Raw genomic sequence first — 16,619 nt, 5'->3', positions numbered from 1 at the left:
ATATTGTGAACAGATGCTATTTTCACCTGGATGTCAGACGTCAACAACTGGGTGTAAACAGCCACCATTATTTATTTACACTCATGCAGGTGCAAATAGTGGAAAGTGGAAAGACGATGTGTGTTTTATGTACACTGCCTTTTATATTTGTATTTGACTTATTATTTTAACCAAAACCAAGTATTTTTGGTGCCTAAACCTAACCAGAGTGCAACTGAAAACTGATACGAATAACAAATAAATGAATGTAATTCACTGTTGGACTCAAATTACATTTAAACCCTGTTCTCCTGGGTGCTGTGCCATTTAGCCACAACAGCCACATTAAAACATTATCATGTTTTCTTTTTTTTTTAAACACAGAAATAAAACTCCCATGAACGAGGTGAGATTATTAAAAATGTAGAGTTTAATATATATATATTTATTTCTGACATTCTGATAAGGATTGCAGGTAGGCTTCACAGTACACACTGTGTTCCACTTGATATGCTAAGCAGAGGAGGAAGGGGTGGGCATGGTGGGCTTGACAAGCGGCAGGTTTTATTTGTACACTAGTAGTGAAAGCAGAAGGAGGCAGTACATCCACAGGCAACATCCACTCCTCTACCGTATTGCTCAAAACCCACGAAGGACCATTTGTTGTGATCCACATTCTCTGGAGTCCATCTTTACATTTTACCCCTCTTACAATCCCTAAAAAGACAGTGATTGACACAAAACGTGGATTATCAAAAGACTATCTAAGCGCATGCATGACACTTCTTCAGGTTTTCCTATTTTCTCATTTAAAACCCCCCCCACAAAATGTAAACAAATTGAGCTTTACTTTAGACCAACGTACTTGGTGGTGAGGTGATTTAGGAAATGTAGGTTTACAGTAGTTAAAATGCTTGATAAAACTACATAACAGTGTACCATTTGGTGCAAAAGTGGCTCCTATGAAGTTGCTGTAAAGTCAATTTACTGGCTGAAATTAGATGAGAATTAATAAAATTATGACTTGTGTTTCGGGGGAGGGTACAGATGTTATTTTTTTTCCTTTTCAGCAGCATAATAATCACACCTATAATGAATATGAATGCATGCTTTTAGGTGGTTGTAAGTTCCAGTTATGATGCACAAAATCACTGCAGTGATACTGCCCTGTACTGATAATAATACATGCCAACAGGCCCTAATTAACCTTCATCCAAATACAAGCGCTCGTTAGCCTGTTAGTTATTACAAAATCAGGTAGACTACCGTTTGAAATCTGAGTGAGTCACATTCAGTCTGCACACAGAGAGAAAGATACCCCTGCCTCCTCGTATAAATGTATGGATCCAGCACAGAAAATAAAACCTCTAGTACACATTAGTTATGCCGATAGTTCCAAAATAACAACCAGTGTGAGGGCACTTGCAAATTGTTGTCAGACAGTATAATCACCACAACTACCAATATAATTATCAACATCACCAAAATCTTCATAAACATAGTCCATTGAGAACACACACTGAGGCATACCATAGATCACTTTTGGAGAGAGGTTCATCTAGAATTCATTTTGTCAGAAGTAAACGCACACATAAAACAAACTTAAAAAAGAAAAAGAAAAAAAAAGATTGCATTGCAATTAAATTAATGGCTTTTTTCTTCTGTAGGTTTGGGAAGGGTGACTTTGACCACTTTTTGGACTGAGGTGGATCAGTAAACACTGTAATTGCACTTTAATTGACAAAATTATTGTCCTGGGACGTTTTGTATGGAATTAAAAAAGAGACACTGCAGCATCTGTCATTTTTTTTTTTTTATGAATTTGAAGTACCTCTGATTAATTACCTGTAGTGAGAGTAACAACAAAGGACACAAAACTTTTCAGCTTTAGAGGTGATCCAGCAGGTGTGTCAGATTTGCTTTTCTAGTTGGACGAGCACATATTTTTACACGGCTATAGTCAGTCTGACATTACAGGTTCGGGACTACGTTTATCCTCATTACGGATTCATTAAATGGTCTAAATGTGCTCAGAGTATTTACACAAGAATCTATCAAATAGCTGATTAAAAAGAGAAAGGAGAAAGGATGGGGCATTGGTGTGCAACTCATTAGTGCTCTAGCATGTTTCTAGCAGAAATAACATTCTGCATTTCTGCTGCAGCATCGTTGTAACCTGGTGTTAAAGTGAAACAATATGAATCTACAGTAAACCTGTTCATCGTGTGCAGGGACAAAAATAACATCAAATTTTGAATCATTACATTTTCTACACATGATAAATATCAGCACATATATTATTATTATATATATTCAAGATATGCATTTTACATATACTTTTCCTCTCAGATTTATATACATCAATTTATGTACAGTCTTTGTATTTACACTAGGGGTCAAAGGTCACTGAACCTGAAGCACTTGAAACAAGGGAGTTAAGGGAGAGAATCATACGAACCTAAAGGCAGTGTAGTCATCCATCCATTATCATCAAACTGTAACAGCACGTGGGTGGTCTAAATTTACTCCCTAAGGACGACAGCAACAGAAACACTCACGCGAAATAAAACACTGCCATTCTGAGGCCCTTGATCTGAGGCGGTTCGCTCATATTGGCTCGTCATGCAAACACGTCGTGGTGCTTTCTTCACAACTGAATAAGAGATGCAAGTTCAAAAAATTGAATTTACAGTAACATTCTTCTCATACTGTGCTGGTATAAAGTGAGCTAAAGTGAGTTTATCTGTATGAGGGTAAATGTCAGATAAAGAACTACAGTTGTAATATGTGATAGAAGAGGGGGAGTAAAGACTGGCTGTAACAATAAGAATTAAACTGCATTAAACGTTTCGTCTTGCATGCCAAACCTGTCTCCTGGGCTCAGCGTTTCCTGATGTGCACAGATCTTGAATACCCTGTGAGCAATATAGCCAAACTACTCTCGCACACTGCCTCTCTGTTTCACCCTGAGGATGGGCTTTGCTCCTAACCGTGTCAGGCTCTGAGTTTCCCTAACCAAAAGTTGCACAACTTGTGAATATCATATTGCAATTTGATTGCATGTTCTAATAAGGCAAAAAGAAATTGGAAAAACTCACACAAATACAGACCACTGCATCAAACAACAAAGATGAACAAAGCAAAGCGAAAAAAATCAAAAAAATCTTTTAATGTAATACTTATCTATATCCAGTCTTTCCTCCTAAAGGCAACTGTTCCTCCACTATGGCATTTTGGTGTTTTTTTTTTTGTAGTCACATTTATGTACTAGCGAGCAAGTGTAAGAGATGAGTTTCTTTGCAGCCTGTAGCAGATGTGTTCGAGTTCTGGTTTCAGGTGGGCATTGGTGAGGCCAATGTGTGTTTCCATCAGGCCTTGGTGGTGACAGTTAAGAGTATGTACAGCCATTGGGGTGCTGGTAAGCTGTGATGCCTTAGGGTCATAGGTCATAGAGTGGTGCTCTGGGGCTCCTCCTCAGGCACAGCGTCCCCCTCTGGAGAGTCTGTCACTGCCACCGACCTCCTGCAAGGGGCACCGCTGAACTCATCGATGAGGCTGTCCAGATTGACATTGATGGAGGGGATTTCATAATTGAAGATATCTAATGGTGAGCATGGTGGGAGAGGTGAGTATAATGAGCAGAATGGTGGGAATGGTGATGATGAGCAAGAGGAGGAGGAGGAGGAGGAGGAGGAGGAGGAGGAGAAGAGGGCATATGATGATGGCAATGAGGCGTAAAAACGGAAGAGAGCAGAAATAATATTAATCTTTTTGAGTCTGAACTCATGGTAAGTGGCATATGATGTCTGTCCTGGCTGAAGTCAGTAGATTACACGTGCTTCACAGTCAACACAGGGATATTTTCCATGTGCTCCTAGTCACACGTGAACAACTTAGCGACTACTGTGGTGTGTCATAGCTTTTTGTGTCTCTTAAGACAACAACAACAGACATTTTGTCAGATAAAATATGATAACAGGTCAAAATGACTGCACAATGACACTACTAATGACACTACTGTACACGTTTACAACAATGGCCAGATAAACCAACACAGAGGCAACAAGATGTGTGTGTGTGTGTGTGTGTGTGTGTGTGTGTGGAACTCTGTGGAAAAATGGCACCAAGACACCAAGTGGGCTTGAAGTAACAATGGAAATCTCATGAGCATCGGACACAGTCTTTGCTCTAAATATAGGTGATCTAATGTGCTGCATTTACTGAAAGCAGCAGGTCCAAGCAGAGACCGACGACTACTCCTGTGTAGGAATGAGATGGAGCGTGTGGCAGTGTAGTAAGAGGGAGCAGAGGTTATAAAAAGCGATGAACCTGCCAAGGGAGGAGTGGGGGTTACCTGTGGCCCCCTGATACCGGTGGCAGGCGCGTTAAAGGGGAGGGGGGATGTCTGCTGGCATTGGGCTGGGAATGGGGAACGAAAGGAGGGGGGCTTCAAGATGGACCTTTGTAAGCGACGGCGTCTGCAATGTGAGCGCAGTGTGGTGCACTCTGGGAAGTCCTTAAGCCATGCGTTGTCATTTGAACTACAACACCATGCAAGGAGTCAGTAATGTCAACTTAGCAGGTTGGGGAAATAGGGAAAGTGTTTTGATTGAGAGCTACTGGTAGGTATATTTGAGGCAGGCTGCAGGAGACCCCAGAGGCAGCCACAGCACGAGGCCAGGCAGTGAGATGGAGCGCATGGGGTGGGGACGGTCTGGCTTACCCTAAAAGTCCCCCTCACACTTAGCCCACACTGAATCCCTGGCCTCACACAGCTGCAAGGTACACAATAGTAGCAGGGGGAACAAGAGAATGATAAATATAACAAAGTGACAGAATGCTTGGTATATAATGACAGAACACCTCATTATCAGAACATCATAGTGTAGATATAATGTGGGGTTTTTCTGGCTACGTTTCCATGTCTGCAGTAAGAGACTGGACTGGTGTGAACTGTGTAAGCCTCTGACCTACCTCTGCCGAGTGAGGGTCTGGGTAACACAGATAAACAGAGAGCACATGATGAATCTAATGGCAACTTCCATACAAGCAGGACGAGCTATGCTTCTCTGATGTTTCCACACATTACCCAGAAACATCATCACATAACACAAGCAATGAATACATAGGTCAGGAGATTTGCTCACTACAATAGCACAAAAATGCTAATATTTACATTGTATCATTCTCAGGCATCTGTGTCTAAAAGGCAACTTTTATTCATTCAGACATTCATTTGGGGAACAGTCAATAAAGGGAAAGGTTTCTTTTTCATCTACGGAGACCAGTTCTACAGAGTCCTACACTCGTCCACCGTCTCCATTGGACAGAGCCACAGCGAGTCTGAGAGAGGGCCGCTGCAGCCCCACCTGTGGTGGTGGCGGGGGTATTGTTGCCAAGGGCTGATGTTTACCTGTAGACATGCTCTCCCCGGGAGACAGTCCATCCAGGAGCCCCTGCTCCAGGGGCTGGGGAACTGGGGCCATGGCCGGGCCAGTGAGCCCCGGGGGGGCTGTGGGCGGCTGAGGAGGGGGCAGACTGGGTCTCTGCCTGGGTTTGGGGGCGGGCCGCGACTTGGTGAGCGTTCCAGTCAGAGAGGGTGGGGACGAAAGGGAGTGGGGTCCCCCCAATGGGGTTTGCCCAGGGGAGGATGGGGGCACTTGCCCTGGAGGGCAGGCCAGTCCATAAGGGGACGGGGTGCTAGGAGGTGTGGGGGACAGGCTGACCGGTGACGGCTGACCTGTTGACTGGTCGGACATCCCGCCACACTGGCCGTAAGGGACCTTGGGAGGCACAGGGGCCAACTTCTTAGAGCCTGCAGACACACAACACAGTCATATTATTATTACTCCTGTTACAATGAATCACCTTAAACTGAAAAAGCCAATGTAAACTCAGACTGAGAGAAGCACTGACCTTTGCGCAGGGTGTGTGGACTGTGCTCTGTGGAATGGGGGGACTGGCTGCTGCTCTGAGGACTACTGCTGAGGGGGACTGTTGGACCTGCCACCTGGATGGCTTTGTGTCCAATTACAGGGGAAAGCTCTTTACTCTTCAATGAACTGAAAAAGACAGGCAGACATTAGTGCGTGGATAGCATCAGATGCAGTATGTTTGTGAGCGGTAAGAGTCTTAAACTAGCAGTATAACTCATCATGGACATTACCTCAGTGCCAAAACCACCACCACCATCATCATCATCATCATTACAGATTCAAGTGTTGCACTATATTCAAGCACTGGTATCAGCATTACTAAGTTTCCTGAAACCCAGACAATGATCTCAAACAAGGCTACATCACAGTAAGAAGGTGTTTACCGACCTGTCACATCATATTAAACGTCTGTTATTTAACAGTTTTAGACACAAATGGTACTCATAAATCCCCCGAACTGCAAAGCCTTCTGCATGTTCAAACAGATGTGAAGGAATCTAGTGTTGCATTTGCGAAGCTCTTGTCTTTTTTGTTGATGAAAATGGTCCTGGACCAATCTGGCATGGTGAATTTTCATTTTTCTTCTTCAAATAATGAAGTTAGATGGCATTGGCATGTCAGTAACACAGGTGGTGCCTGACAAATGTGATTAGCATTTCAGTATTATCATTTTATCCAGATGAAACCAGATGGATATAATAATGATGCATTAATTATAGAAAATGACACATTTCAGTTTTCTAATAGGATAAATAGCTGTTCTGCATTCTGAAAATCAGAACTTTAAATTCCTTTCCTCTGTGGATATGGGAGCTTATAGTGATCTGAAAAGAAATTAATGATGTTAGCTCTTCAGCAGCCCAGCTGGGATCTGAACTGAACTCACAAGATTTCAATCTCAGGGTGGATTTCTGACCAAAACGCCACTGAACTCAAACAATTCTTTTCGGCATTAGCGAACGGGTGGTGTACACATTCATATCCAGCATCAAATAGAGAGGAGCAGCATGGATGCTTCTTTGGGCAGAAGCTCACCAATTAACTTTGTTCAGTATTAGGTTTTTAATTAAAGTACAGACAGTCATGAAAATGCACAGAAAATAGAGTAGCTGTACTGCATGCAACAAGATATGACAAGACTAAACCTGGTCCTACTTTATGTATGCATAGATGAGCAGACCAAAAGAGCACTTAATGAAGGACCCACCATGAACATGATTAATTATGATGGTTACTAACAACCGTATAGATTTAATTTGCTGATCCCTACATATACTTACCAACTTCTGCATTAGCTATTTTGGTGTTTTAACCAACTCCATTCATACAACACCAGTATAGGAATACTATTAGATATAGTGCATTTTTTCTCACTCTGCTTTTTAATCTTAAAGCACAGTCACTATATTTTGCCTTATTGTATCCTCTTCTCCTGGAAAGATTATCTATAAATATGTGTAATTAATATCTGCAACAAGTATATACTCAATAATATAGACTAGCATAGCTGCAAATACAAGACTTAACTCATATGAACTTTCACCCACAAGAACAGTTCCCATAATGAAGTATGGTAGTCACATTTTGGATTACGCGAGAAGTGATTAACTGTGATCTCATACAAAAAAAAACATTTCTACAAAAACAAGACATCTGAATGAGAAGCCATGGAGATACCAAATCACAGGAAGGATGGGCGAGATTGTTCCGACCGCTGACAAGGATTTGCTGTGATGATTCACACTGTCCTGTGTGCTTGTAACACCAAAGACTCACGAGTCTGAAAACTGCCACGGTCCCTCTATACAAACTCAGCACTTTGGGTCTAGCAGGAGGATGCTTATACTGCGTGAAGATATTCTATACTGTATCTTACCAGGACATCATTGCAAACAGGGTATTCTACCACGAACCCTGAGAATCTGTACTTCCTTAAAAATGGGATGTTTTCCCTCTGCTGGTTAGTAAAAAACCGCTGCAAACTGTAGAATAAATACATTCATATGCTATTTGATAGCCATATGCAGCTTTTTCCATGTATTTATCGTCTACTCAATACCAGCATGAAACCGAGCGCTACATAAGCCAGTAACATCCTTAGTTGCTAGGCAACCCCCATGAGAGGCATCCCCCGACAACCTGAATGTTACAGAGTCTGAGGTATGTAATTTGAAGGGGGAGGGAAAAAAAGCAAAAATAAAATATGAGCCAGCGAGCTAGAGGAGAGCAGAGATACAGCTGCCACTCTGTGATGCATCCATAGTGGCCATGGGTGTGTTGTATTTACCTAGTCAGCCTGGGGGGTCCTCTCTCTCGGGCACATGGACAGGCAGCCCACGGCGGGGGCGGGGGCGCGGACGAAGGGAGGCTAGGGGGGTTGCCAAGGGACTGGTCATGGCGGGTTAGTACCAAGGGGGTTTTGATGTAGAGTGGTGAAGCATTAGTGTCTGGCGGGGGAGCATGCGACATGTCGCCAGGCGGGCTGTGCTTGGGGAAGTGCAGACAGCTGGGTTTGGGGTTCGAATTGATGTCAAGTGACGAGGAGGAGGAGGAGGAAGAGGAGGAAGGGGGCGGGGCGGGGGGAATGAAGCCAGACCAGCGCAGTGGGGGCGGGGGTGAGCCAGGGGGCTGGGACTCTGGGCCCGGTGCCACGGGGCGAGCGCAGGGTGGGGGTTTGGGATAGAAGAGGTGGGGCGCAGTGTGGCACGAGGAGGTTGGGTAAGGGGGGGGTGGCCGGTCCTCCCCTGGGGGTGGGTGGGCATGAGAGGTGTCCGGCCGATTGGGCGACACGTTGTCTGAGCTGTAGATATTAAGAGAATAGACAGCACAAAAGAAACAGCTCTAGTGATTGAACAGGGAGACGCATTGGAGCGATATAGGATAAGCTGTTTTCATGATTAGGGTGTTAGTGTGTTAGTTGGTCCGTAGCCAAAAACAGAAGAAAAAAAATTGCATTTTAGGGTGGGAGGTGGGCACCAAGCTTAGCGCACAGTCAGCTTAGTGCAAATACAAAGACAAGCACAAAGAAACAGCAAAGGAAAAGAAAGTTTTTATTGCCAAAGGAAAATAAAATAGTGTACAGGACTCCTTCTGTGATCACCTTGTGTCTGCACACTGCATGGAGCTGTGAGGATCTGTCTGGGGACTCAAAGTGCTGGTCTGCAGCATACAATATTATCAAGCTGAGCTGATGACTGAATATCTCCTCTCTGCTGCATATGGAAACCCTATCTGCCCTAATCCTACAATATATGACTTGTTTGCATTGCAGGTCCTGCAGTCAGCCCAGGGCAGTGTGAAACAGACACAAAACCCTTTCATTGGCTGAAAGAGCCACAGGAGAGGAGGGGAGCGCCAGCCAAGCCAGAAGCCATATTATCTCTTGTCTGCCACACAGGCAGAGCCAGCGACCATGAAGTGAGTATTCATGTGTTTAACTATGATAATCATACCAAAAAATGGTGAAATCAGTCTGGGTGTCAACAGAAAAGGAAATAATTCACGACCAAAGCTGAGAAAGCCAAGCCACAATAATGGGATATTGGAAATATTAGCATGCTCGCAAAGGACTTGCAGATTGAAGCTTGGTGCCATGTAGAGAAACAAAACTTCCACACAGTATTTGGACTAAAACCCTTCAGTCCAAAAATGTCATTATCCTGTTGAACATTTTACCCACAGTGACATCAACCTGACCAACCACAGGGAGAACTGAAGAAATGTGGAGAGTGAGAAATCAAAATAATAACAAGATGAGACATGAAGGTGTTGACATTGAAGTAACAACAAAATGGGAGTAGGATTGATGCAGCCAAGGATCTCGATCACACAGAGCTTAGACAGTTAACGATGGTGATGATGATGGCGGTGAGAATAAAAATGAACAGGAGTGGATGTGCGAGGAGGAGGGGGACAGCGTCTCCACTGTGACTTACCAAACTCTTTCTCCAGGTGGCGGGGTGGCGGACGGGGAGATGACGAGCTCTCCGGGCTGCTCGGGGATGAGTGTGTCTGCAGAGCCGGGGCCTTGCATGCCTGGAGGGGTGGAGGAGGCCTTGCGTGCCAGCGTAGATGAACCCTTACGGGACACCCAGGAGGTGTCCATAACCCGGACACCCATGCTGAAGAGAAACGCACACACAGGGTCGAATATGACAGTGAAGACAGAAAGAGGTGAGTGGGGGCAGTAAGGAAAGAAGTGGGAGAAAGGCGTAATACGGTACCTTTGGATCTTCCTAATGCTGCGTTAGTAGGGGGAAGAGAGGCAAAAGGGATATGAGGTCAGAAGTAATGTTTATCGTACCAGACTTAAAGCACTCAGTCACTCAGTACACTGAATATGATGGGGAGGGGGTGTGATTCACAGTGGCAGGGAGGAGCAGAAGTGAAGTTCCAAAGGTGAGAGGATGTCAGGACAAATAACCAGCCTGCATTTATCTACTGAGTGCAGATTAAAGGCTTTTGTTTTCTAATTAAACCTGTTTGGTTTTAGAAATGCACAAACCCACAGACAGATGTTTTTCTCCCTAAGCTGCTAATTACTCTAAACAGATGACGTTTTTTTTTTTTTAATCACCCCACATTGATAGTTTCTGGTTATTGGATGCAGAGATTTAAATCCCTATAAAACTACAGCTTTTCCTTCATTTGATGGCGGGGGGGGGGGGTATTTTAGAGAAGGCGTCGCTTCCAATTCTGCCAGTGATTTTCCACCGGCTGGATGAATGACTCAGGCCAGGTGACGTGCTAGCCAGACTGTGAAGGAGGATCTGGGTGTGGGAGGATGGGAAGATAGCCCTGAAGAAATATTTCCTAAGAAAAAAGAGGTAACCAGCAGCCCTCCATTGGAGACCCGTTGCCATAGAGACAACGCCACTCAAGGCAATTCAGCCTCGTGTATTGAAATGAGGCTCATTTTCAGCTTCTCCGGATGAATGCTGATAATAGTAGTTGTATATGCTAGAATTATCGACAGGTGAGATATAGGATACAATCCTCACCTCTCCGTGGATGCATGTGACAAACTTTAGATTACAGGATGCGTAAATACTAGGTAATGGATTTTTAATGTGCATGCGCTGCCGGGCCTCAAATATAAGAATTAAATATCAGATGCCTGAGAGGAGGCGTGGGTGGAAAGAGAGAAAAGAGAGTGAGAGAGTGAGAGGTGGGCAGCAGAAGGATGCGCTTGGCATCATACCCATCCTTCTTGTAAAACTCCAGCATCATGTTGTCAGTGGCGACGCTCAGTGGGCGTCGGCTCTGGTCGTGCTGCTGCTTGCGATCAGATTGGTCCATGTCTGGTGAGGGCATGGAGCTGTAGTTGGAGTTGTGGTTGGTGTGGATCGGGCTGCCATAGCTGCCTGTCAAGTTGAATTCAATCTCTGAAGGAGGAGTAGATACACCATCAGCACACAGTATACTGACGTTACAGGAGTGTGGCGGGGTTTGTGAGTGTAGGTGTGTTGACTGATGAAATCTACAAGTTTTAAGAATGGAGCTATACAGTGGCAACTACTTAATACAGATAAAATCCTGAAAAAAAAACTGTATTCCTACAGACTAATACAGTATTATAATATTCTTATTTAATTCATCTTTTGGAGAGAGTAACATTCTGCTTTGTTTAATGCTCTTACTCCACCGAGTGACAAAATGTGATAAATGAAATTAAAAATATGCTGATGCACATCTTAGCTCCTGTGCTGTATATGAGACTACAGCGAATGAGAGACACATTCTTTAAACAGCAAACGCAGCATTAACTGCTAATCCTAAGTTTGGCCATACGTGATGCTGCAGCTTCAAACACGTCGTGCTCACAGATCATCATATGTGCAGCACTCATGTATGTTTTTGCTGTTACAGCAGGTTTTATTGTGCTCCGTGTCTGTATGGTGTATTTTAGTGTAGGTTTTGTTCTTCTTGGGGCGTTTATGTGAACTGACAATGATGGGATCATATAGTAACATCATATTCATATGGGGCTGAGCAAAAGTAAAAAAAAATCACAATAACAAAATCCAAAAGATTTTGATGTTGATCTAAGTAAATCAGAATAGATTCTTAGTGTAATAATAAGCGTAGTAATCTTTCTGAAAAGAAGTCTGACTTCACAACTTAATGTTGTTAATTTGAACAAGACTGGCAAATTTGTGGGTGTCTGAATACAATTACAATGAAGACCAATAAAAATTAATATGGTGCCCAGCCTGACTACAATATTACATACATAGTATGTGATCCCCACCTCCAGGGAAGAACCAGTCAGCATGCTGGATAATGGGCTCAATGATGCCAACAATCTGCAGTGACATGGTGGTCATCATTTCTGTAATGTTCCTGAAAGAAGAAGAGGAAACGAACTTGAATAATCCATGTGATAAGTTTGGGTAAAAATCAAACCATAGCTGTGTGTAAATCACATACGGTTCAGTGTGTGTCCAAAGCAAGTTAGGGCCGAGAACAATCGCCATGTTACCGGGAGTCATCTTGTTTGCATCCTGGTAGTCGCTTAGCTTTGCTAAGAATTTAATGAGATATCTGTGGGGTTTAAATAAAAGAGAGCATCTTAAAACCAATTCATACAATAAAATCTTAATCTTACAAAAGCCTGCTTTCCTCTCGTGGCATCATATCATGTTTGTCCTACTTGTAGTAGGACAAACATGTGAATGTGTCCAACTCATGGGACAGAAAATCAGGAAAAAGCGACTGACCTGAAATTGTTCAAGTTGTCTGTGGGGAGTTTTTCACACGCCGCCATTAATGCTTGTAGTCTCTTGTCCATATCTTGAATGCTGGAGAAATAAAAAAAAATCATTATGGCTCAGTGTTGCTCCACTTTTTAATAAATGTCACCATTTTTCATTTTGGCAGTTAAGACTTTGGACTATTTTCTCTTTTCCATCGTGGCTAATGGCGTAATTCAGGAACACGCTCTTAATAGGAAAACAGCTACTCACTTGGATGCCTGAATCCATTCATCATAAAGTTCAGTGGTCATCAGCGGCTCAGGGAGCTCACGGAGGTATGATTTCAGAGCCCCTTTGGGTGAGAGAAACAGGGAGAGTAAAAACTGGTTAGTGTTTTTAGATGGGTGGTGGTGGTGGTGGTGGGGGTTGTTTTCACCCGTCAGAGTACAGGCGAGGCCATGCCCCATTTCTCCGCCCCCCCAGCAGGCCCTTGCTGCTAGTACAACTGCCAGACTCAGATTGCCCAACACAGATTTCATGCTAATGTGTGAAATGGACAGCAACATCAGAATAAAAAGCGTTCTGGAGAAGGGCACTGAGGGCAGAGCTGATTACTCTGGCTCAGAAACTCTTCTACTCGCTCCAGAGAGACTCATTTTCTGTCCAAACTGAATCCAAAAACTTTTATAGTACAAATGACCTTTCCACATCATAAAAAAAAAGTGTTGCAGATGTTGAGTAAAAATCATTTGCTTTTAAGATAGATGTGTTTCAGTTTTTTTTCCCAGCTTGTGATGACAGTGTGTAGGGGTTGTTGTTATGGAAATGGGCTTTGAAAAAGGCCTTTGTGTAGGTGTAGTTCACCTGCGATGGCGTGTGGGTCGGAGGAGTACTCCTGCACATCCAAAACTCCGCAGTCCAAGGACGCTTTCAGCTTCTTCAGCTTCGATGCCGACGGAGCCACTCTGAAGAGGCCCTGCAGCCCACACACAGGAAACACATAACGGTGTGTAATTATCAGATCTAACATGACCTGTGCACAAATGCTGTACTTTTCTGCTTGTGCACTTGACCGTAGTTTGCGATGAATAACACCGGCACATACTGGTGGTTGTACATCTCTTAGTCCATTAACAACAAAACATGTAGGCTATGATCGTATACCATTCTTTAAAGCATAACACAAGATATCAATTGGTCTAATTACCACAAATCAAACCATCGTAAAGATGATTAATAACCTCACAGCCATGGTTCTGTTTATATTACTTTATATTAAGTTGGGTTTAAACCTTTTTTTTTAAATATTGGAGGTAACAGCACCTCTGTACTTCAAGATTTGAAGAAATATAATACAACACTGTGGTGTTCTTTTTTTAATATAATATTTTTGATATTGGCACATTATTCATGTGTGCACTGTGTTTGCCTGCACATCACCGGGTGTGTGAATGTGCTTCTTTTTAATAAAAGGATTGATAAGGATTGAATTTAAGCACCTGGTGTGTCTTTAATGACTCACACTAATATATGATAAAAACATTTAATATAAAATATGCACATTAGCCTGCGCCTGAAGTGCCTAAGTGATGTGTGTATTTGTTTGTGTGTGTGTGTGTGTGTGTGTGTGTGTGTGCCCTCTACCTCCTCTTGCATGCCACACTCTAACAGCATGGTGACACAAGCTTCGATGGGGAAGGCAATCTCTCTCCCACTAATATTCAGGTGTTCCTCCAGAGACTTGCCAAACGATGGCTTCTCCACCCACGCCTCTGCAACACAAATCAGCAGCTTGAATCACACACAGACATGACAAGCCTACGCACCTTAGCTGCATCTGCTCCTGGACGACTTTAGACCGGAGACCATATATAAAGACTGGAGACCTTTATTGACAACATTCATTAATTAAATCCTCACTGCAGTTTACTGTTAGATTACACTACAATGTTTCACGTCTCTATTATTGGTATCTATGTGGAAAATGTCATGTTCGGTTAGTTTAGCAGTTGTAAACTACCTAGAGCATAAACATGAAGGTGGATAATTACAGCTTAACGAGACTGTTGACACAGGGTTATTAACTCCATTACTTCTCATCTTCAGATTGCTTCAGGTGCAGAATTGGAGCAGGTCTCTTCACACACATGCACACACACACACACACACACACACACACACAGAGCAAGACTCACCTTGGTGAGCTTTAATCTGGGGCAGGATACTGTGAAGAATCTCTAATGACTTCCTGTGATATTCTGCCTGCGTTTCTATCAGCTAAGGAAGAGGGCACCAGGGAAAGAGATTATAAGAAACAAGTTATCCACCACAAGTGTATCACATCAATGAAGCTATGAATGTTAACTCTAAACTAAAATGGAAAAAAAAAAATTAAATTTGCATATTTTATTTCTACTTGTGGTATTTTTCTGGGATTACAGCTTTTACAGTCAAATATACTTACTGTCTGGAAGTAATTTGCATAGTCTATTTCTTTGGCCACAAAACTGTACATATCTGCTGACAACTGATCCTGAAACAGAAAGCAGAGAGAAACTATCCCATAAGAAATGATCTCACCTACATATAACTGTAATATCATCCTGGCATCGGGGTCCATTTGTGTCCGGTTCATTCAGGAGGGAAATAAATAAAACGGAGAGCAAAGGAGCTGGAGGAGGGAATAATATTCGACTGGCTCTGATTGGTGACTCACCCTACAAATCTCCATCCGATTGGCTGCCTCCTCCATCTCCTCTCGGAGGGACTCGGACTTGGCGCCTGGCTGCAGCGTGCTCGGGTGACTGGATGATTTAGACGACTGCTGAAATCTATGGGCATGAGGTAAACAAAAACGGCCGGTCCATTGGATACGCTATGCTTCCTGTACATTTAAACCTGTGCCATTATTTTAAAAATAAATGAACAAGAGCTGCTCTTAATCCTCTTACCTTGTCCGAGCGGAATCCATGTCCAAGACAAGTTTAGCTAAGTGCTTCCTCTGTTTCTGGATGTTGGGAATGTCCACCTACAAAAGAAAAGTAAGTGGAGCATTTTATTCGGCTCAGAAAATAAATGCAGCACTTTTATGGAAATGAAGACCGTATTCTGCTTGTAATTTTATGTTAATAACATCAGGGATGAAAAAGCGACAGAGTACAGCTCTGTAATTCAAACCAGGGGGGTGTCATGTCTAAATTGGTGCGTTAAGTAACAGCAGCTCCAGCTCACCTCAGCAAGCACGTAGAGAGGCTCCACCACATCTCTCTCTATCTGGAACTCAAACTGGATGAGCTCCTGGGCCAGTTTCTCCTCTGTCTCCCCACACAGCTTCAGCATCTTCCTGTTTGGTGACAGTCAAACACAAAGTCAAAGGCAATCAAATACAATTAAAATGCAGACAAGGGTAATGAGGACAGAGAAGAATTCAATAGCCAAATCAATAATTAAAGATGACTGTGTGTGTGTGTGTGTGTGTGGCCTGTTAACTATAGCGACTTACCCCAGGAGAGAGTCGTCCCCCAACACTGCAGCCCCTTCTACCATACACTGTGCCAGGATTGTGAGCGGTAGTTTTTTCTGATAGCAAAGTGGAAATAATATTAAAACAAATTCTGTGACAATCATACAGAATTATGAACAATGTTATGTTGCACCATCATGCATCACATTATATGTGAGCTGTCAGAATCTGAGGGAGTAATGGATACTCACAGAGGGCGACTTGACAGATCTCTTCTCCATATCAGTGCCCTGCTGACCCTGCAGGCAGGCGGTCAGCTTCTTGTGAGTGCTGTGTGTCACCTGTTTGACCAGATCGAGACGCTTCTCCACCTGGAAGAAAAACATCGGAAAACTCTTAGCATACCCGTACCCTCATCTGTTATCTCCCATGGAGCACCACGCCGCTCCTGTCTCCATGGTTCAGACTGTCATTACATGAGTTAGACACACAAAGGTTACACTATGAAGGAGGTCTGCCAGCTCATGCTATGATTTCTTACATTCA

At 43.3% G+C, this 16,619-nt stretch overlaps 1 protein-coding gene across 1 annotated transcript; it reads right to left on the bottom strand.

The window, feature by feature from the left end:
* Nucleotides 1–3,263: 3,263 nt before the first annotated feature.
* arhgap44a (Rho GTPase activating protein 44a) lies at nt 3,264–16,369 on the bottom strand. Its single transcript, XM_070848220.1, has 20 exons — nt 16,325–16,369; nt 16,113–16,189; nt 15,842–15,953; nt 15,562–15,638; nt 15,327–15,441; nt 15,075–15,143; nt 14,806–14,887; nt 14,255–14,382; nt 13,475–13,586; nt 12,881–12,962; nt 12,635–12,715; nt 12,345–12,458; nt 12,166–12,257; nt 11,116–11,299; nt 10,139–10,156; nt 9,851–10,036; nt 8,203–8,715; nt 5,896–6,041; nt 5,393–5,794; nt 3,264–3,580 (listed from the first exon to the last, which is right to left on the bottom strand). The coding sequence occupies exons 1-20, from the start codon at nt 16,352–16,354 to the stop codon at nt 3,426–3,428; spliced, it is 2,775 nt and encodes a 924-aa protein (XP_070704321.1). The 5' UTR covers nt 16,355–16,369; the 3' UTR covers nt 3,264–3,425.
* Nucleotides 16,370–16,619: the final 250 nt, after the last annotated feature.

The sequence above is a fragment of the Pempheris klunzingeri genome, chromosome 17 (assembly GCF_042242105.1).
Source record: "Pempheris klunzingeri isolate RE-2024b chromosome 17, fPemKlu1.hap1, whole genome shotgun sequence".
NCBI classification, from domain to species: Eukaryota; Metazoa; Chordata; class Actinopteri; order Acropomatiformes; family Pempheridae; genus Pempheris; species Pempheris klunzingeri.
Note: the sequence above shows the minus strand (reverse complement) of the source record. Positions and strands in the feature narration are given on the sequence as shown.

Excerpts from the sequence above, each read along its gene's own strand:
- arhgap44a (XM_070848220.1), bottom strand. The coding sequence starts at position 16,354 with ATGGAGAAGAGATCTGTCAAGTCGCCCTCT. Across the intron at positions 16,190-16,324 it reads GATCTGTCAAGTCGCCCTCT|AAAAAACTACCGCTCACAAT; the intron begins GTGAGTATCCAT and ends CTTTGCTATCAG. Across the intron at positions 8,716-9,850 it reads CCACCTGGAGAAAGAGTTTG|CTCAGACAACGTGTCGCCCA; the intron begins GTAAGTCACAGT and ends TAATATCTACAG.